Source organism: Coccinella septempunctata, chromosome 1 (genome assembly GCF_907165205.1).
Source record: "Coccinella septempunctata chromosome 1, icCocSept1.1, whole genome shotgun sequence".
Taxonomy (NCBI): domain Eukaryota; kingdom Metazoa; phylum Arthropoda; class Insecta; order Coleoptera; family Coccinellidae; genus Coccinella; species Coccinella septempunctata.
In genome coordinates, this window is record NC_058189.1 from 52303960 (window position 1) to 52325637 (window position 21678).

At 33.0% G+C, this 21678-nt stretch overlaps 1 protein-coding gene across 4 annotated transcripts; it reads right to left on the reverse strand.

Annotated features, from left to right (window-relative positions):
• Nucleotides 1–59: 59 nt before the first annotated feature.
• LOC123316593 (cyclic GMP-AMP synthase-like) lies at nt 60–20834 on the reverse strand. Of its 4 annotated transcripts, none has more exons than XM_044902751.1 (10): nt 20520–20834; nt 17834–18087; nt 11897–12011; nt 11160–11306; nt 10473–10613; nt 9903–10031; nt 8611–8809; nt 8066–8113; nt 4016–4128; nt 60–983 (listed from the first exon to the last, which is right to left on the reverse strand). In XM_044902751.1, exons 1-10 carry the CDS (start codon nt 20700–20702, stop codon nt 570–572), a joined length of 1743 nt encoding a protein of 580 aa, XP_044758686.1. In that variant the 5' UTR covers nt 20703–20834; the 3' UTR covers nt 60–569. The 4 variants fall into 4 exon arrangements, with proteins under 4 accessions (XP_044758686.1, XP_044758696.1, XP_044758704.1 ...); XM_044902761.1 differs by lacking the exon at nt 4016–4128 and adding an exon at nt 1739–1741 and having other exon boundaries at nt 60–191; nt 20520–20833; XM_044902769.1 differs by lacking the exon at nt 4016–4128 and having other exon boundaries at nt 60–191; nt 20520–20833.
• Between the last annotated feature and the right edge of the window lie 844 nt (nt 20835–21678).

Sequence of the window (21678 nt, forward strand, 5' to 3'; positions counted from 1 at the left end):
CTTATAAAATAACAACAATACAACCTAGAGCTAACTACCTAAATAAAAGTTCCATTTTCAGTTTGAATTTTGTTTATCCCAGAATGATCTGATATAAAACACGAAAAACCTGCTTGAAACGCTGATAAAAAAGTAATATTAGGAAATGATGCATGTGCTCCTGTCATTTTGAGAAGAAACGATTGCATTAACTGAAAAGAATCGAACTCATTAATGAAAAAAATATAACATATACATAACTGGATGTTTTATTCTGTAGGTTTAGTAATGAATTTGAAAATTACCCAATAATATTTCCGATCACATCAGTAGGTATATGTGAAGAGGTGATATCAAAAGATATAACATTTTTTGTGCGAAAAAGAAAGATGAATACTGCACCCCTAAGAAAATAGAATGGAATTTTCCTCATCTGATATCCAATCAATCATCGATAATGATATCAAATTGATTAATTCAAATACCTTCACCATTGTATAAAGACCACATCTTGTGGTCTCTACTTGATATAGCTTACATCCTACAACTTCAAATTTGCCATTACCTAGAGTAGAAGATAAAAAATAATACTACACCCCAAAGCCAAGAGTGGAATTAGTAGCACCGTCAGATGATTTTACAGGTCTCAGGATGCACCATTCCGAAGACAAATTTATGTGGATATCATGTTCGGTATTAAGATTATTTGTACTAGCTGTAGGTTCGTTCACTTTATCATTAACATTTGTACTAGCCGTAAGTTCGTTCGACACCCCTTTCATAAGTATTTCATGTATGAGCTTTTCCGCATAAAAAGCTTGAATACCATTCATTTTTTCAAGCTTTTTCATTACATTCACACCAACGATTTCAGCTTCAGAAATTTGTTTCCACATGGATGTTCGATTTTCCGATTCATCCACAATTGAGGTCTTTGGGGTGGCATTTAACACGTTTCCTTCATTTGGAGTATTTGGGACTTTTGAAATAAGACTCCGACTCGCCTAAAATAAAGACAAAAGTTGCTGTAGATCGTTTAAAACTTGTCCGAAAAATTGATTATTATATTATGATTAATATATATTAGTAATCATTTTATTATAATTATTAATTATTAGTAATTATTATATTATTCAATATGAGTTTCTTGTATGTGAGTATAGATTGAGATGCTATCGTAGAATATTTATAACTTGTTGTTATTGTCTCTGTAATCGGCAAACATTGGTGATGCCTCGTCTAACCTCGTTTTGTCTAAACTTGATATTTCATGGACGAGACCAAAGATTATAGTTAACACTAGGAAGTACTGCTTCCTCTGACTTTGATATCGTTCGAATAATTTTGGGTGCACCAGATTTATCAACAAATCAAGTGAAATGCCAAACGATTATTTTCTCTATAGATGCCATGGATCAATATATTCAAACAATACACATTTGACTTTATGAATATGTTTAAATTTCAAACGATGGAAATATGTATTCATATCAAGCGGAGATTGCGTCATCTTTTTTGACTTTTGATTTTTGTTTTGGTTTATTATTCTTGATAACAGGAAAGGAGCTCGAAACAAATAAAATTTATGCGGATCACTTTTTCCTATTAACGATTGTTCTAAACTCAAAATGTAATCTTTCTATGAAACAAAATGAAAGCACACGAGAATAAAATGTTCTTGCCGAAATGAAATTCTTTATTCTGCTGTTTATTGGCATTATTATTGGCAACAGAATGAAAGGCTTAACCTGCCATATACTAACTCACTTGATGAACACATTTTTGGGATAAATATGTATCTATCTGAAATCCGAGCCGGTGTAGTCTTTTATATATTTTCCAATCATTCATATGCATTCGTTCTCTGAAGAATAGAAAAAACTGAATAGGTATATAATAGATAAAAGAAAACACGATACCAGATAAATTACTTAGGTGATATTTAATCTCTCAAAACATGTTTCCAGCTCAATAAAGCTCATCTTCAGGAATAATCACGTAAGTGAAGCTGATAAACATGGAGAAAACATAAAGAAAGCTTAAAAAACGAAGCACGGTGAATTGTGTTTGAAGATTTTGATGTAAGTTTTTCATGACATTCTACCTTTTTTCCGTTGTTGTTTTGTTCACCTTTTTGCACCCTCTGATTTTTGATTACGTCACCGTTTTAATGCTAAAAATATTTTAAAGATTTTATGTTACTGAACTTCTACTATTTTGCACTGACCATTTTCATCCAAATTTTTTTCTTTAACTAATTTTCATTTTCATTGTGACTTTTAATCATTTTGTTTCATTTTATCATTTCGTCATTTTACTCGTTAAGTTACATTGTTTTTAATTTTTGATTGTTTTTATGCTTTGTTTTGTTTTTTAAGCTTTCTTTATGTTTTCTCCATGTTTTTCAGCTTCACTTATTACGTGATTACTCCTGAAGATGAGCTTTATTGAGCTCGAAAAATGTTGAGAGATTAAATATCACCTAAGTAATTTATCTGGTATAGTGTTTTCTTTCACCTATTATGGATCACCCAGATATCAGGACATTCACTTCAAATGAATAGGTATACGCGTTATAAGAGAGCGTTATCAGTAATCCAGTAACAGCCTCATAGAAGAGAGTTTAGATTTCTTACCATTAATGCCATGCCATACCGTAATTTATTTAACGCCGACGTTTTTTTTTACTCGAAACGATATGTGAAAAAAGTCTCTTCTCGTTGGCATCATAATATGCGATATACCTTAACATATAATATACTTTATATTTGAACATTTTGAACCTTTAGTATCGGTGGCACCTATGCAGGGTGAGTAACTATTTCAACAGTAGATTCTTGAGGTCAAAAGAAACACTTTTTTTCCATACCATTTCTTCCGATAAAAATAAATAATATATAGCTATTGAAAGTTTTCATAATGAGCTATATGTAACCCCTCTGTAGAAAGAAAATTACCTTCAGAATAACTAGCTTATTCTCTGACACTACACATCTGTGGACCTTTATTCTTTTATAAACAGAGTTGTATTCAGGCAAGATACCCAATTTTTCAAATTTCACAGGTGATTTTTAATTTTTGAACATCAAATTACTCGAAAACCACGCATTATACGAGAAAATATGAAGAATAATTTTATTTTACAGAACGTTCAAATGTTCATTAGATAGCGTCCATCTTTTTCCAAGAGTTGGGTTCTTTGAATTTTTGGTATTTTTATGGTACGTAATGGTGATAATGAGAAAACTGGAAGACGTGGGTGACATCTTGTGTTCGGAAAAGATTCATCAAATAAATGAAAAATTCATTTCATTGGATAAAACCGTTTGTGAGATATATAATATAAAAGAAAATAGCATTTTTTATGGTTTTTCAACAGCCTGTATCTTTTGAACCGAGCCGATTCGGAAAAAATGGTAAAGGAAAAAAGTGTTTTTTTTTACCTCAAGAATCTACTGTTAAAATATTCATACGAGTCAAAGACTCATCCTGTATATGTTTCCTTACACATTTTAGGTCGAAGACTATGGATAATACATCACGAAATGAGAACATCAACAAGTTATAACTATACTTATGCAGCTTTTTGAATAAAAAGTTTAATTATTATTGTATTGATTGCAAATGATTTTGGTTAATAACACAAAATGGAATGAAATATGCTTATGTTACGGGTAAAAATATGGTTAAACAAGTGTTAGAATGAAAAATTTTATACTATTAGTGGGCACACAAGCAGGGAAGCATTTTTTCAGACTTTACGCATATCGTTTAGCTATAAGGAACAGAATATTGAACGCATAAAATAATTTTTTGAGTTTTACATGGTTAGTATATTCGTTGAAAAATTGGCCTCTGAATAAAATACTCCACCAATTTCATTAAGTCCTTCACACCTTGATTAAATATATTCCAAGCGGACGGAGAAAGCGTATTTTTGAGGGTCAACTGGATATGAAAACTGTCGAAAGTTGTTTACCGTCAATTGTACGTTTTCTTCCCGGATTGGAATGAATCAAATCGAAAAAACACTTACAGTAGTATATGCCAACATCTTCCTCGGAATGCAATCTTCGGATATTGGGTGAATATCACTCTGTGAAGACAACAAGCATTCTGCTCCACCTTCCACAGAATTCAAAAGGACCTCTAAAAATGTTCTTGGAAAATTACACCACACTACAACCGGCGTAATTCATACAAAAGTTAGAAACAGTGTACGAAAATGGAATTTGGAGTGTTGATCAGTGTGTGTGATAAGATACATTGAAAGTGTAATATCAACTTTTTTTCATATTATTTTTGAATAATAGAACCTAGGCCCGACCTGTCGACTCACTCTCTCGTGAACCCTGCGAGCAGCATTCGTGAAGGCACTTGAAAGAGGTCTGAAGGAATATAACAGAAACAAAGTCATTACAGTACAAGATAGAGGCAATCGACGAATGAGTTAAAATAAATCACTGTAGAAGTAAAATTCAATAGTGTAATTCATAAGATTAACTTAAAAATGTGTCTACGGTGCAATTGTCTAAATAGGTAATTTAGTTGGAAAGAGCAGACCATTTTGATTACCTATACAGGGTGTTCCTAAATTGAACGTACAAACGAAAAGGGGAGATTCCTTAAGTGAGTTTAAGAAAAAAAAGTCCCATAAACATGGGGTCGCAAACGTTTCGTTTTCGAGATACAGAGTGTTGAAGTTTGAATTTTTTTCAAGTTTTTTTCTCATAGTATCTTCACTTCACAAGATATTCAACTGAAATTTGGCATAGATATTACATTTTAGAGTTCTCACCACGTGACATGGCAATTTCGGTAGAAGATCTACAGGGTTATATTTTTTCTGGAATACTGCCACCTGTTCTTCTGCAGAACTTTTTTTTGGTGAGCAACTGTAAATTTGAAAAAATGTAAAAAGAAGCTTTGTTTTTATACTAAACTTTTCGGTCTCTTGTAGTTTTGTCATATCTACCAACGATTTCGAGAAAAAAAATTTTGAACGATTCTCATCTCGAAATACTCGTAACTATGATAGGAAGGCCAGTTTGTAATCTGTGGTGAATGAATTCAGTGCCAGTTTTGATCTTCTATCGAAATTGCCATGTCACGTGGTGAGAACTCTAAAATGTATCTCGAAAACGAAACGTTTGCGACCCCATGTTTATGGGACTTTTTTTTCTTAAACTCACTTATTAAGGAATCTCCCCTTTTCGTTTGTACGTTCAATTTAGGAACACCCTGTATAGTAGGTATTTTCTAGGTTGAAGGTTGGAAATTTCCATTTGAACCTGCATCGGGAATAAAGATTTAGAGTGAATTCCTTGAGGAAGACAGAGTTATCTAGGTTGAAAGTTGGAAATTTTCATTTGAACCTGCATTGGGAATAAAGATTTAGAAAGTAAATTCCTTGAAGACGACAGAGTTATCTTAAATTTTTTCCGAGAACCCATGGAGTGAATTCAGTAAGAAATAAGGCACTTCCCAGATTTTAGGTCATCTATGGAATGATGTACAAGTACGTTTTCCCCTTATCCAATAATTCTGTTTTATTTACATTTTAAAACTTTTTACTTTTCGCACATTTTAATTCAATTTGGTTGAATGTTGACTAAAAAATGTTGATCCTTTTGGCTCTCCAAGTTTCTCTGCACGATTTAGAGTGTCTTCATAAAGGACTGATGATCATGATGATATCCTGAACTCACATTTGTACGTGTGTACCTATCACATAACCGAGGGGAAATACGAGTAGATATGGTGTACGTAGGAACCGGATGACCCACAACAAAATCAGTAGCGTACCGTAGGGGGGGGCGGTGGGGCGGTCCGCCCCAGGCCCCGCACCAGCATAGGCCCCCAAATGATGGGCAAAAAAAAAACCAAACATATTTAAAAAAAAAATTTAAATAACTTATCAGGCCCCATGACGGCAAAGACCTCCACATTATACAAATGGTTAGTTAGTTATTGTTCCGTCAACATTCAAAATACAGTCCACTGGGCAGCTTTCACTCAAAGCTTGCGCAAGTACAATGCGCACGGACAAAAACGGTTAATTTGTAATTTTAAAATTAAAAATCATTATAAACATACCTATTTATGTCTGTTGTCTGCTACCTTCATTGTGCTTGATAGTAATTTATATTTGTTATCGAAACTGTTTGAGTGACAGTGAAAAGACTTATTAGTGTTACTATGTGGGGTGTTCATCACGATGCATTAAAACTAACCTTCAAAAAATTTTGAGGAAAAGTTTCATCTTTAAATATATTCTATAGGGCCCCCTCATCAAAAGCCGCCCCAGGCCCCGAACTATGTCGGTACGCCACTGAACAAAATATACTGCTCATCGATTTATATAGGGATCATTGAACTGCCATCAATTTATGAATATTCGCTTCATGCGAAGTTCATTTTGATCAGATATCGGAGTATGTTTAGCGTGTTTAGTAGATATTCTTGTTTTTTTCAGAAAAGAGTGAAAAGTTTCATAGGAAATTTTTTTATTGAAACTATGAAAAATTCTAGGTTTGAATAAAAGAAAAAAAATTGAATGAAGAGAAAAGTCTCAAGCATTCTAGTCTTCGTGGCAAGGGCAGTCCATGCCCTCCCTTTAAAGATCATAAGAGAAATATTTTTTCGAATATACAGGGTGGGCAAAATTCGTTTTCTATTGAGGGGATCTGGAGAACTATAGCAGCTAGAAGAAAACGGATGACACATTCTCTAGCTCTTTTTTCATGACTAATCCAAATCTGAAAACAGAATCGGCCTATCATTTTTAGATTTCGAGTTATAAACAAAAATTGAGATTTTGATGATTCCGAAAAGTTCTCATAACTCTTTTAAAAGGACAATTGTCCTTGAAGTTACGGATCTGAAATTTGAACCTTCTTAGACACTTTCATACGTAGAACTACTGACACAAAATTTTTTTTTTCAATTCAAAAAAATCAAATTCAATAAAAGTTTGCATTTAAAAAAATTAAAGTTCACCTAATGATTCGAAATGAAAAAATATTTTGAGCTCATCAGTGGATTTTACGTAAAAAAGTGCCTGTAGAAAGTTCAAATTTCAGATTTGTAACTTCAAAGACAGAAAAGTTATGAGAACTTTACAAAAATTGTCAAACTCAAAAACGAAGTATCGTAGGAGGCTGCGGTTTTCACCAATCTTTGTTTCTCCGAAAACTGCTGCTATTTCAACCGTGAACTCTTCTTTTAGAGTTCACTGTATTTCTATAACTGAGATTTACGCCCTATCCTTCATAAACGATAGTCAGATACAAATAACATTACACAACTCAGCGGTATATCATCCAAATGACTAAGTACATTTACAATACAAATGAGCATGAAGCATGCAAAGAATGCATAACTAAGAGAAGCATGAAAAAGCGAGAATAAGACTAAAAGTAAAGAAAGAAATCCTCAATTTCTTCATAAAAATTTTTACCGTGGCGATAAATCGCCACGCCATCGTCATCGCCACACACACTTGCGATGCACTGATGACGCACTGCTACAGCGTCACGTGTATATATAGTCCATTCAAGAATGATTGACATCTCGAGTGGCTATGGAAAATCGAATTTAAGTTGGTAATAGCTCATAAGTTGAAATTTTTTTTTGCGGAATTCAGGTTGGTATTGTGAATAAATAGTGTGAATCTATGCACTGACCGACGATAATTTAAATTGCTACTGCTATTTATGTTCTTAATTCAATCGTACAAATTGGATACATAAGTGTTTCAATTTTGAAAGCTGATTAATATGCTCTGAAGTCAAATATTTCTTCTTTTCAAATACTTGTCTAAGTTATATTGGTATATTCCTGTTCTGTGAGTGAAACTACAGAAATTATTGAAGATATTTTGTGATCAGATATTAAGCTGCGTCTGGACTTCCAAGACCTACTGGGATGTCAATCATTCTTGAATGAACTAATAATTTCGATCTTTGACATCTGTCATGCGTCTCGTGACGTCTCAAATAGTTTTTTTTCAAAAACCTTAAGGAAAAACTACTTAACGAAACCTACAGAATGAGCATCCATGTTTGTCTTGATATTTTATATTTACCTCTCTGGCCCGGTTCCTCAGATACCCCCAAAATTTGTTTTGGTATCCCTAAAAAGAAATGTAATTGAAGAATTATGCAATTAAGCTCCACTATAAGTTCTGTCTTATAATAGTGAGTTCCAAAATATTCGTCGTCAGGTACACTATATGGAATGGAATTTTGAAGTTCTGTACAGAGCTGGCCAGTACTCAGTACATCAAATAATGTACTCCTGAGTACATTTCCGGTACTCATATCTGATACTGTTTTTACACGTGATATTCAAAAAAATATACACATTCACGGAAAACCCGTAAGGCTAAATTTCTTATTATTTATCTTATTAAACCTCATTACCCGACAGAAAATTAGAACATCTAAGAAATGAACTAAGATGCGTCCAAGCATGGAATTCCATAGCCTACTTGACGACGAAATTCTGTACGAATTCTATGGATTCAGATACAGGATTTTTTCTCTATCCTTTCAAGCAAATAAAAGTAAAGTATTGAATAAAATTTTCAATAATCGGTGTTGCAGATAGACTAAAAAAAATCGAACTTACCCATAAAGTCGAACAGTGTTGTCTTGATATCGGAGTTCGGTTGCGATATACTAGTTTCCAGGGTTTTAATTATTTTATCTATTCTATTAGAACAGTTTTCAATAGTTTTTGGATTCGCAGCAATTAAAAGATTATAATTCTGATTCCAATAATAGGGTATTTCTCTTCTCTTCAGTAATTTACTGAAATATTTCAATCCCTGTAAATTAATACAGTCGATTATTGGTGAGAATAATCGATTATAAGACTATCGATGATGTGTGCAATCGTAGAAATAAATTTTTGAACCCCCAAAATTCCCACCCCTTACAGAGAGAAAGCTATTCTATTGTCATTCCGTTATCGATAAAATTTTGAGTCTGAGCATTTTTCCATATTTGTTTTTGAGTTTTGAAACAATTTTACAGAACCTATAAGTCAATTTGGTATTTCGTCATTTGCCACCCTTAATTTTACAGAACATTCGAATATTCACTGCAACCTCCTACCCTTTGTAGATAAATCAAAGTTTTGCAGGGTAATCCGCAATCTTCTATAATATAGGTACTAATATATCGTCTTATTGCTGTGTTAAAAATATCCCCTATTTTCTGGTGAATTTTGGGGCATGATGATACTTTATCCCTGCAGCGTTCTGGGCGGCCTTTTTTTAGTATTTATTCAGAAAACATCCTATAATTCCTATACAGGGCGATTCATAACTATTGGGACATAGTCTAAGGGCAGATTGTTTGGACCAAAATATGGCGATAGGGCCAAATATACCTCAATAAAATATTGCTGTAGAAAAAGATAGAGGGCGTTAAAGTTGATTTTTTTTTTCGTTTTTTGCTAATAATTTCACTGTATATTTTTTCATCCGTTTTTAAGAAAAACACAATTCAACAGTTCAGAGCATCGGAAGGGGATTTGAAGTAACGATTTATTTATTTTATTCATTTATTTCGACGATAAAGCATAATTGAAAACAATGTAACATAAAAAGAATAAACTTGAATTAAATGTTCTACGTGGCCTCCTCCGACTTCTATGTCTTTTCTCATTCTTTTAATAAAGGACTTTCGAACTTCGAAGAAAATATTAGGTATTCTGCCCTCTTATGAAAAATTCAACTTTGACGCTTTCTATCTTTTTCCACAGCAATATTTTATTGAGGTATATTTGGTCCTATCGCCATATTTTGGTCCAAACAATCTGCCCTTAGCCTAAGTCCCAATAGTTATGAATCACCCTGTATATAAGAATGGTAAGATATATGCGATAATAGATGATATATGATTGATTTTTCTTACCATCATGAAAATGTAGCTTCTTGAATTTAGCCAAAAAGTGTCATCTACACCGTCTTTGAGCCACATCATTATAGTTTTTATGTAATAACTAGCCAGTGTTGTCTCTTGGAATTGGCGAGTTCTTAACAGCTGAAATTATATAATTATCCTTCACAAAAAACAACTATAAGGCTGTTTCTGATGAAAAATTGTGATTGATCAATAATAAAATACAGAACTGCAAATAAAGATTCAGATTATAAAAGATTAAAATTGTATCATTCACATAGACCTGTGGAGTTGGAATTTTTTTTCAATCTCACTCTGATGTATATCATATATACCTTCATGTAGAATTTTGTAAGTATACACATTGGTTTTGAAAAGAGTTTCATTTCATTCTTTCGTCGGGAAAACAAAAATTTTTCATCAATTCCTTCAAAAAATTCATAGAAAAATGGGAATACCCTCGCAATTAATATATCGATTGAGATTGAAATAATTGATGAGCAAAGAACTTTATAACAAATACGAGGAACATCAAATAGTTTAAATTACATCATGAGCATATACATTGTCTATTTTGTTTACCTTGAGTAGTCGAATTGTATCCTTCAAGCCATTTTTTCCATTGATAACTTCCTTTTCTTGTTCTTGAAAAGACAATCTCCAAGAATTATTGGAGACCTGTCTAACAGAAGGAGGATCTTTGGGGACCACAAGAAATTCATCCTGCAAACAGAAATAAAATAAAATTCGGAAAATTTTTTTCATTTTTCCATTACAAGTAGGAATCCAAGAAATGTATAGGCCTTTAGTTGGTATTGTTCAATATTAACTTCTAATATGGAGCCAAAAAAATAATCACGAACAACTTCAGTTTTTGAGAAATGTAGAAGTACCGAAAAACAGATATTCGTCCATCGCTTTTATTGGACACCATTGAAGATAAATTTTTAAAATCTGGAATCGAGTACCAATTAACAACATATATGTACTTCCCTGCACCTACAACAAGCGCCACTGGCGCCAATTTCAGGAGGCGCTGAAAAGATTAAATCATATAGATTTAATAAAATTGTTTTTGAATACGTCGGCAGAGGAGTTGCAAAAAAATGGAGTCAATCTAGTTCAAAAATATTCTAAAAACTGGAATAGGTGAAGTTGATTTTGCCAGGAACTTTATGAAGAAACAAGTCTAAATCGTAGATCCGGATCTGTTTATTGATGGAAATATAGTGAAATAAGGGAAGGAAATAATTTAAAATTGAATCCTACCTTCGTGGTTATTGGATTTTCCCTGAACGGAGGTCCAGGCCAATCCTTCTTACCGAAAATGAGGGCTGGTACCAAGTCAACGGAAACTAGTTTACCATTAATTTGGATTTTTAGGGTCATGGCGGGTCCACTTTTGCTCAAATCAAACTGAAATAAAACATTTAATTGACCCCCCTTATCCAATTAGAATTACATTGTAGAAAAACTTGGAAAAGGTTATTGTTGGCAACAATGGAAACTGCACAATTTCACAATGAAAAAGACAACTGAAAAATAAATTATCTTGACTAAAAAATTTGCAGAGCCTTCCTTATAACGGTAAATTTTTTCAGAAAACTAGATATAGGTACTAGGTATCAAGAAATAATTGATAAGCTCGAAACACATCATACCTACTAGAACAATCATCAATAAAATACAAGAGAAAATTTCTCCCAGATAGTAACAGTAAAAATGAGTATTAGGTCATAACTCAATGGTGTAGTACTAAACTAAAAGCAAAAAGCAACCACAAACCACCTAAACCTAGTCGTGGTTGGCTAGTTGTATTGTCCACATCACATTGACAAAGTGAGTGACATGGGCAAGTTGAGTAGTTGAGATAAGTATCGAATTAAATAATTTGGTCTTTCAACCCGTTCAAACTCGGCATATAAATTCAATAACAACCAACCTATGCCAATACCACCCCAGAGTTTTTTTATTGTTCAATGAAATTAAATTGATGCGAAAATTACCTTCAGTCTATTTCTACCATTTAAATTGTTCTTAGCCTTGTTCAAGACGGCTTCAAACCATTCCCGAAATCTGTTTGTTAACAAGTAATTCTTGTCCACGAATTTCTCCATGGGCCTGAAAAAAGAATTATATTACTAGAACACTCTAGATGAGTGTTTACGATTTAGAATCATAAATCAGGAGAATTATTTGACTGGTGAATATACAGATCGTAACCAAGAAATTTTAACCACGTATTCTGCATCAAAAATAAGCCCTAGTTTATCATATAATTATAAACATATGTCGAGAAATGTTTCCTCTCCGAGATACGGGGTGTTATCCCCCTCCGAGAGAAAATCCAAATATGTATTTTGAAAAAACTTCAGTGATTATAAATGCAGCATTAATAAAGCTCTTCCTAATTCAAATTTGTTGATGGATTGGGATTCGTCACTATCACGCTAATGGATTTTATTTCAAAAGATATCCCTCTCACGAACAGAAATAACAATCTTCCTTCAATATATCATTGAAACGTTTGTATACAGGGTGATCCAGATCGTAACCAAGAAATTTTAACCACGTATTCTACATCAAAAATAAGCCCTAGTTTATCATATAAACATATGTCGAGAAATGTTTCCTCTCCGAGATACGGGGTGTTAAAATTATAGAAAAAAAAATGTTTTTTATTAATAACTTTCACACCGCTTGAAATATTTTTATGAAATTTGAGACATAGGTTTTGAGCGTCAAGGAGCACTTTTTGCATAATATCATTTCTTTTCTATTCTACCAGTGACGTCCGTACTGCAGCGAGACTGAATATTTTCAGATAAAAAAAATGATACGCCACTGGTTTTTCCGACAATAAAAATTACTATTTAAATCCTTATTCAATTTGGAGCAAATTCGGTCTCTTGACTTTTTACTGTACGAGGCACCGTTTCCGGTTAAAAAAATAAAACACATTCTCATGCATGAAGGAATCGCCAAAATTTTATAGCAAAAATGGTCTTATTATTATTATGTACCTACCATATCAAATTTTGGCGATTTCTTCATGCATGAGATTGTGTTTTATTTTTTTAACCTCGTACAGCAAAAAGTCAAGAGACCGAATTTGCTCCAAATTGAATAAGGATTTGAATAGTAATTTTTATTATCGGAAAAACCAGTGGCGTATAATTTTTTTATCTGAAAATATTCAGTCTCGCTGCAGTACGGACGCCACTGGTAGAATAAAAAAGAAATGATATTATGCAAAAAGTGCTCCTTGACGCTCAAAACCTATGTCTCAAATTTCATAAAAATATTTCAAGCAGTGTGAAAGTTATTAATAAAAAACAGTTTTTTTTTATAATTTTAACACCCCGTATCTCCGAGAGGAAACATTTCTTGACATATGTTTATATGATAAACTAAGGCTTATTTTTGATGTAGAATACGTGGTTAAAATTTCTTGGTTACGATCTGGACCACCCTGTATACAAACGTTTCAATGATATATTGAAGGAAGATTATCAATTCTGTTCTTGAGAGGGATATCTTTTGAAATAAAATCCATTAGCGTGATAGTGACGAATCCCAATCCATCAACAAATTTGAATTAGGAAAAGCTTTATTAATGCTGCAATCATAAAATCGGAATGAATTTAGCAGAAACTATACCACATACTGGAATTTGACTGATTTGAAATAATTTTCAGGAGAAATATTACTGTATTAGGCACAGCCTCCTGAAGTATCTTTATAGACGGCTCTGCTGAAGGACCGTCATTATTGATAGCATGGAAGCTACAGTATCATTTATTATCTTGAAACAATGACGGTTTGCATAGGGTGAACATTTTACTTAAAAAGGTTCATTATTTTCTAAATCTCATAAATACTCTAACTCTCAACCATTTCATATGGCATTGAAAGGAAAGACAAATCAAGTAAAAGAATGGTCAGGAATGGCACTCCTCGCTTAAAAAGGTCCCACGACGTCTCTACCCTCGTCTAGACCGTGGACGTTGATTGAAATATTGTATATACATAATTCAATCAACGCCGTGGACACATATCTTTCAACACCTTCGTATTTCCCTGCTTGCCCACAGATTACAGAGGGAATCTGGTGCTGTATGCTTATGCCCTCGATACAGCGATACTTAGGAACCGCAGCATATTTGAGGTTCTCGAAAGATTCGGAATTCACACGAGTTTAAATCAAAATATTATGGTGAGAATGGAGTTTGGAGTTTTTATCTGTGCAAAACAATTATTATTTGTAGGTAATGTAGGTATTATACGAGTATATCAACTGTCCCAAGGTGAGTGGCCCATTAGATTATTATGGAAACTATTGATGGTAAAGATTTCAAATTTTGTGGATCGATATTTGGCCATATAAGGTACATTTCCAAAATAATTTAACATTTCCAGTGTTGCCGGATGTACGACAATTTGGCAACAACTTAGCTATTGCATATATATGGGACATCCGGTATTTCTATTTTGTTTTTATGATTCTCCATAAAATATAAAATTTATTCTCAATCTTGAAAACTTTTTTCGATTCATTCGAGGTAATTGTGGATACATTTCATTGAATTTTCGACATGTTCTCTCGACAACTTTGTCACATTCGTCAAAAATTTCAAATAAATTCATAAAAGCTTCATGTGTATATCTTTCTTGGGCCATTATTTATAGAAAAACCTCGAAACGAAACAAAACACCTGTTAGGCAATAATTGTTTATTTTGACATTCATGGATTGAACTGATTCATTGATATATCGTTCTATGAACGACTAGGAGAAAATAACAATACAAAAAAAATTAACGCTTATTGAATCAATCTGAAATCTAATAAAACCATATAACTCGGAATCCAGTTGAGATAGGTATAGGAACGTGAATAGAAAAATTGTAGAGTGTGTTGTGCTGATTCCAAAAATTGAAAAATATACTAGTGTCTAATTTGAAAAAACAGACTTTTTTACGATTTTGTAACTTGGCAAATGATGATTTTTTTTGGTCCATCCTGTATAACTGACAACTATAATATAATTCAAAAGCAGTGACATAGATCAGATCAATATCTAATGACTTGCTAAATTTCTGACTTAAATCTCAAATATTGAGCGAACTAGAGTCATTTTTGTAACATGCCAATTTGAGCTAAAATTTCGAAAAATAATTAATAACTCAAAAACCGTTAAAGATAGGTAGGATAAAGTAAAGGTGATTAGATTTAATATTTCATGAAGTATCATAAAAAAAATTGAAATACCGGATGTCCCATTTAAAATAACAAAATTGTTGCCAAATTGTCGTACATACAGCAACACTGGAAATGTGGAATTACTTTAAAAATGTACCTTACACGGCCAAATATCGATACACAAAATCAGAAATAGTTTACATAATAATCTAATAGGCCACTCACCTTGGGACACCCGATATAGCATCACACTGATTTGTGCGAATTGAATTCTTAATATTTTTTTATGAATCATCTCATAAAATCACTCCTTCAAGTCAAACGCAAAATGTCTATCTGATGTGATGTGTATGTGAATCTGATCGTTTCTGCAAACTTTCCCAAAGATATTACATTATTAATATCTTAACACATTATTGACTTCATAAGCTTTTTAGGGTTTTCACTCCCAATCTCTGAAACAAAATCAATTAAAAATGAAATCAACGATTTGCTCCTGCGTAAATTCTTGCACTAATTTGTCAGGAGCAAATTAACTAGAAAAAATTGTTGCCTGACAATGAACTCAAAATAAATAACGTTGAAATAATTCTAAGTTGTAACGTTTCGGAGTCTATATCAGACTCCTTCATCAGACGAAAAATCTCTTTTTGAAAATCTTCTGAATTGTGGCTTTTTTTGACATTAATTGTCAACACAATTAATGTTATTTATTTTGAGTTCATTGTCAGGCAACAATTTTTTCTAGTTAATTTGCTCCTGACAAATTAGTGCAAGAATTTACGCAGGAGCAAATCGTTGTTTTCTTTTTTAATTGATTTTGTTTCAGAGATTGGGAGTGAAAACCCTAAAAAGTTTATGAAGAGATGCAGAATCCTCCCAGAATAAATTTCAATCGATACATTATTGACTGTCCACATTCCAATTTTTTCTTCACCCCCCACGTCCAACACATTTACCCAAAGATTAGGGTTAATTTTGAGCGATAAAATATATATTCTATGAAAAAATTAATTCTGTAGCCATTTGGAAGTGTTCATGTTCAAAATTTTCAAGTCCAATGGAAGGCTTGAATGCTTGATGCTGCCGTTTCTTGAATAACGTATGATTCATTATGATTGAGATTGAAGGTTATCAAAACATACTCCTTCAACCTTCAAGACGTTCAGCCCATATAAACCGATGACAGCGTTCATGAAAAGTAACCATATTTATTTTGAACACGTTAGATGAATCACTTACGACTCATGGACTCCTGGCAAAAATCTTTATGCATCATACGAGGATGTATTGACATCCAGTTAGCCTAGAACAGTTACATGCATAAAAAAAATATTATTCGTTACCATAGCAACGAACAATATCTCATTAGGAGTGTCAGTATGAAGTTTGAGGTCGAAAAAGTAAACCAGAGTTACGCAATAAATTAAAAGAAAGAAGATGTCCACCTAAATTGTTAAAATCGAAAAATTCGAGTATCGAGCCATCATCAAGTACCTGTATTCAAAAGGGTTGGGGTTGAGAGGTAAGAAGATTTACGAAGATATGCTTAATACCCTTGGTCATCAATGTCCTTCGTATGCGACCGTGAAAAATTGGACTGCAAGCGTCAAGAGAGGTAAATTATCCATTGAAGATGATGACCGATCGGGAAGGCCAGTTTCTGTATCAGTTCTCGAAAATATCGATGCAGTTCATGACATGATTTTATCAGACCGTCGAATTGGGCTAACACGGATATCTGAAGCACTGAATATTTCATACGACCGCGTTCATCATATAGTTTACGTCAATTTGGACATGAGAAAAATTGCTGCAAAATGGATCCCCAAATGTTTGAATGTTGGCCAAAAGCGTGCAAGGGTAGAAGCATCGCGTTCGATCTGTGCTCGATAGACTTCTTGAACCGAATTGTTACTATAGATGAGACTTGGGTACATTTCTACGATCCAGAAACAAAGCAACAATCGATGGAATGGCGACACTCTGGTTCTCCAAGACCTGAGAAGTTTCGTGTCCGAAAATCTGCTGGAAAAGTTCCTGCTTCAGTTTTTTGGGATTGCCATGGAGTAATCATGATTGACTTTTTGGATAACGGTAGAACAATAACCGGAGATTACTATTCGACATAACTGATCACTCTACGGGAAACATTTTTAGAGAAAAGACGCGGAAAGCTATCCAAAGGTGTTTTGTTTTTGCAGGACAACGCCCTTGCACACAAATCTCATGTTGCCATGCAAAAAATTCGTGATTTAGGGTTTGAATTACTAGAACACCCCCCTTATTCACCAGATTTGGCTCCATCCGACTGTCATCTCGTTCCTCAACTGAAAAAAAGTTTAAAAGGTCGTAAATTTTCTTCCAACGAGGAGGTGATAAAAGCTGTGGTGGAGGTCTGGTTTGCAGAGCAAGAAGAAACATTTTTTTTTAAAGGTCTAGAGACGTTGCAGGTTCGCTGTAATAAATTTATCCAATTTAAAGGAGAATATGTTGAGTAATAAAATATTTTGAAATTTTGTTTGGTTCTATAGTAGACTAAGAATTTTTCAATATATCCTCATATTATGTGATGTATGGGACAGTCAACGTGTTAATATATTTGAACCTTCCATTCTCCAGTTCAATTTATTGTTTCTGGTATTTCGACGAAAATAGGTAATTCCCCTATTTTTGACTTTATAGGTGTGCAACACGATACCACACTAATTTTTTACTAGATGAATAAAGATCAATACAAACCTGTAATCCTTATAGTTGATTTCTTGTTTCATTGATTCCAAATTAACATAGATTCGAACAAATCCATGTACGTCGCTAATTTCCAAACGGTGATTTAGCTTGGTAGGCAATTTCAAAGCCAAATCCAGGTCATATTCGTCAGGACTATGTAACTTGAGTCCGTCGTAATAACTACCTCCATAAAATTTCTTATTGTATAAACATTTAAATAAGGGATCTACTTTTTTCATCTCTTCTACTATTTCATCTATAGTCTGTAACAGATAAATAAATGATAAAAACCAAAAAATTATAATTGACTGAACTTTCAGTAGAGAAATTGACACAAATTTCGTGTCAGCACAATTTTTTTAAATTATTCATTTTCTGAAAGTCAGTATGAGAAAACTAACAGAAAAAATAAATCTTTCTTTGTAGAGATCGAATATAGCCTATCCTACTGGTAAAAAAACAAGTTTCATGGAATAGATAAATGAGCATTGTTCCAATATAATTCTCATAGTTTGATGTTATTATAGATATTATCTTTGCACTTAATGATTGGATCTCTGGATTTCAGGTGTGAACAATATATTATTTTGTCTATATATAGCAAACAACAGCTCAAACAACTGATTAGAGAATTTTCAGAAAAAATATGATTTTCCTTGAACACCTCTATATCAAAAATTTTCAGTCAAATGGAAATTTTCGAACTTGGTTGTTTATTGAAACAAATACATCACCAAAAATCTATTTTTGAAGTTATGTCAATATATATCTTTAGTTTCCAGAAAATTGAAATCTTCATTAAATAATTAATAGTTGCGTATAAATTTAAGGGGTAATTCATCTTTTTCAAAAAATAGTTTGGGTATAGCCACCTGAAGATGGCACCTCAATTTTTTCTTGGAAACCAGATATTTTACTTGAGTGAAATTGTGCACACATTATATAGTGGCGAGAAGGCTGTTGAAAAAAATTGATCGCGGTTAAACACTATTTTCCCACGGCTGTAATAAAAAATAGAGAAATTCACTTCCACCTCTAAGGTTGTTCATAACATTTATTTTTTGTTTACTGTTGAATATCTATTGTTTCTATAATAAAATAATTTCTATAAAGAATTAACAAAAATGCCCCTCTTCAAATGTTTATTGTAATTCAAAAATCGGAGTGTATATCAGTTTCGATTTCATTTCCATATCGGATACAACAATGGAGCATTATTGATTAATTGAGTAGTTTCAGTCAAAATATAATAACATGCACCTGCCTGTGATATTGATCATGATATAAGAATACTTATTTATGTACTTATATCATGATATTGATATAACTTTGAATTTGATGATAGGATAGCATGTTCCGTTTAACTTTTTATGGGCTTTATTTCCTAACTGAAACACACAAGGAGTAAATATAAAAATTGTTGTTTGTAGAAATAGAAATTGCACCTGCGTTAGAAGTTACATATTGCATATTTTGTCAAAAGCATTATTGATGATTTGATAAATAATAATTCAATGTAAGTTTCAGAGCCTATCTCAAACTCGCCATGAAAATAACACTCCTCCTGCTTATGCAATAATATTATTCATATAATATTATTATATACCTAGATATGAAATTATTTATTTTTAAGAATGATTTTATATTTTATACATAGCTATTTTAGCAATAATGTTTTTTACTTCCTTCTGTTGTTCAATTGAAGAATGTGCTTTTTAAAATTAATTTATATGAGTCCGCTTATTACTGAGAAAGTTCCTGTGAAAAATGCTACCGTAATATTGCGAGATATTTTTTACATTTATGTGCGACTAGGGTTCCAAAAAATTTGTCTTCATGTAGGCTATGGAATTCCGGAAAATGAGGTTTATCTTGGGACCTACTATACATCATTCAAACTCTATTCGCCATATGGCGATGTTTCTGGGATACCTTACCGAGTTCTTTTGAATGGCAACCAACCGTTACTTTTTGTGCCAGAAATAGATACCTATAGCAGAGATATACCATAAGCAGAGACAAACTCTGCCTATAGACATTTTGTTGCTGAGGTTGTTTTGGTTTTCGATGGTTTTTTCATCATGGCTTTTTATATCAGAGGGATGAGATGGTTCAACTTATCGAACTCAAATTTTAACTTTTTTATGTATTTTGAGAGTGATTGATGTCTTTGGAGTATTATAGGAATAATTATTCCTATGCTAATGCTTTTTCGTTTCGTAATTTACAATGACAAATTGACCTGTTCGAGATTTTTTCTACAGAATACTGAGTACCACATGAAAATATTGATTTCGTGCGTTACTTTCTATCTAAAATGAAAGTCGGACAGAATACCATATGTGACCACGAATTCTTCATTAACGAAATGGATATGCCTCTTGATGAATCCAACTCGGAATTCGTTCGCGAAAAACGCTCTCGTAACGTAAATAGGAACAAGCGCGCAAAAACTGCTATTTATTTATGATCGTAGTTTGATCTACGCCTATGATAATGATTGTTAGGCAACACTTGATGCAAATTGCAAATTAAGTGCTACTCTCTACAAGCTGATGAAATGTGAATAATAATTTCACTGAAACTCCGAATCGTTGATTACAGTATTTAAGTATTAGTTAATACTTCAATCAACGCCGAATATTTCACCCAATAAAAAAAATTAAATTTGTAACAGAAATGTTTCCGATATTACCGTATGTAATACAGAGTTGTGATAATTTTTGTCCTTGCTAGACAGTCCGGTTGCCTTATGAATTTCTTGCAAAGCTGGCTCCATGGCATTATATTTCTTCTTGTCCTGTTCCAATTCAGGCGAAACCGGAACTCTCGATCTAGTTCCGATACTCAACGAACTGAAATCTCCCAAAGCAGTCATCTTTTAATATTCCCGAAACACACTTATATATGCGGAAACTAGTCAACCCTGTGAGGCAATACCCCTTTCGCGCACCTTGGACTGAACGGGAAAACTGGCTGTTAGCCTCAGCCAGAACCAGTAACGAAGTAATCCATCCAATAATCTGTCGTTCCTATCTCCTACTCTTATCCAAATAATACACGTCATACAAAAATAAAATGAAAAGATATTTCAGACAAATGCAGCCAACATTAGAGAGCTGATTCAACCAAACAATTCAAGTTTGGTGAAAGCCAAAGATTAATCTTTGCAATGCTAAATTTATTTCTATGTATGTTTCATCAAAGATTATCTAAACTCTCTCTCTAATCTTTGTGATTCAGTATCATTTTTATAGAGGCTCTCACGCATGATATAAGAATATATTATAGTATTCTTATATCATGCTCTCACGATAGAATAAAAAAGACATCTTTTCATTGTATCGTGAGTGACCTAACATCCATTGAACCATTCTTTAGTTCAATGCCATTGAACTCTATGGGAACCTCTATGGGTTCCCATAGAGTTCAATGTTCAATGCTAACATCAGAGATATCTTCTATATCTCTGCCTAACATTTTAAGCACATGCCTCCATCTCGAGGGACCAATCGATAGGTTGTCGCGGTTTTGCAGAGAACGCTAATCGATAGATATGGAATATTTCCGACTGATTATTACAATAATCAGTCGAATTTTTTTGAACGCACGTATGGGGGTACCCTCTATAAACGCACGTTACAACTATGTAAAACCAGAGTATCAACATAAACTTAATTACTCTTTCATAAAACATAAAAAAAAAATATTTTCAAAATTATTCCATCTGGTTCCTTCATATCGCCTCGATATTATTTCTATTAGGGAATATTATTTTTAAATTCGACTCTCTAGTTCTTTTTAGAGGCAGAAACGTATTAAACACATGTTGATGAAAATGATTGTTGCCGAAT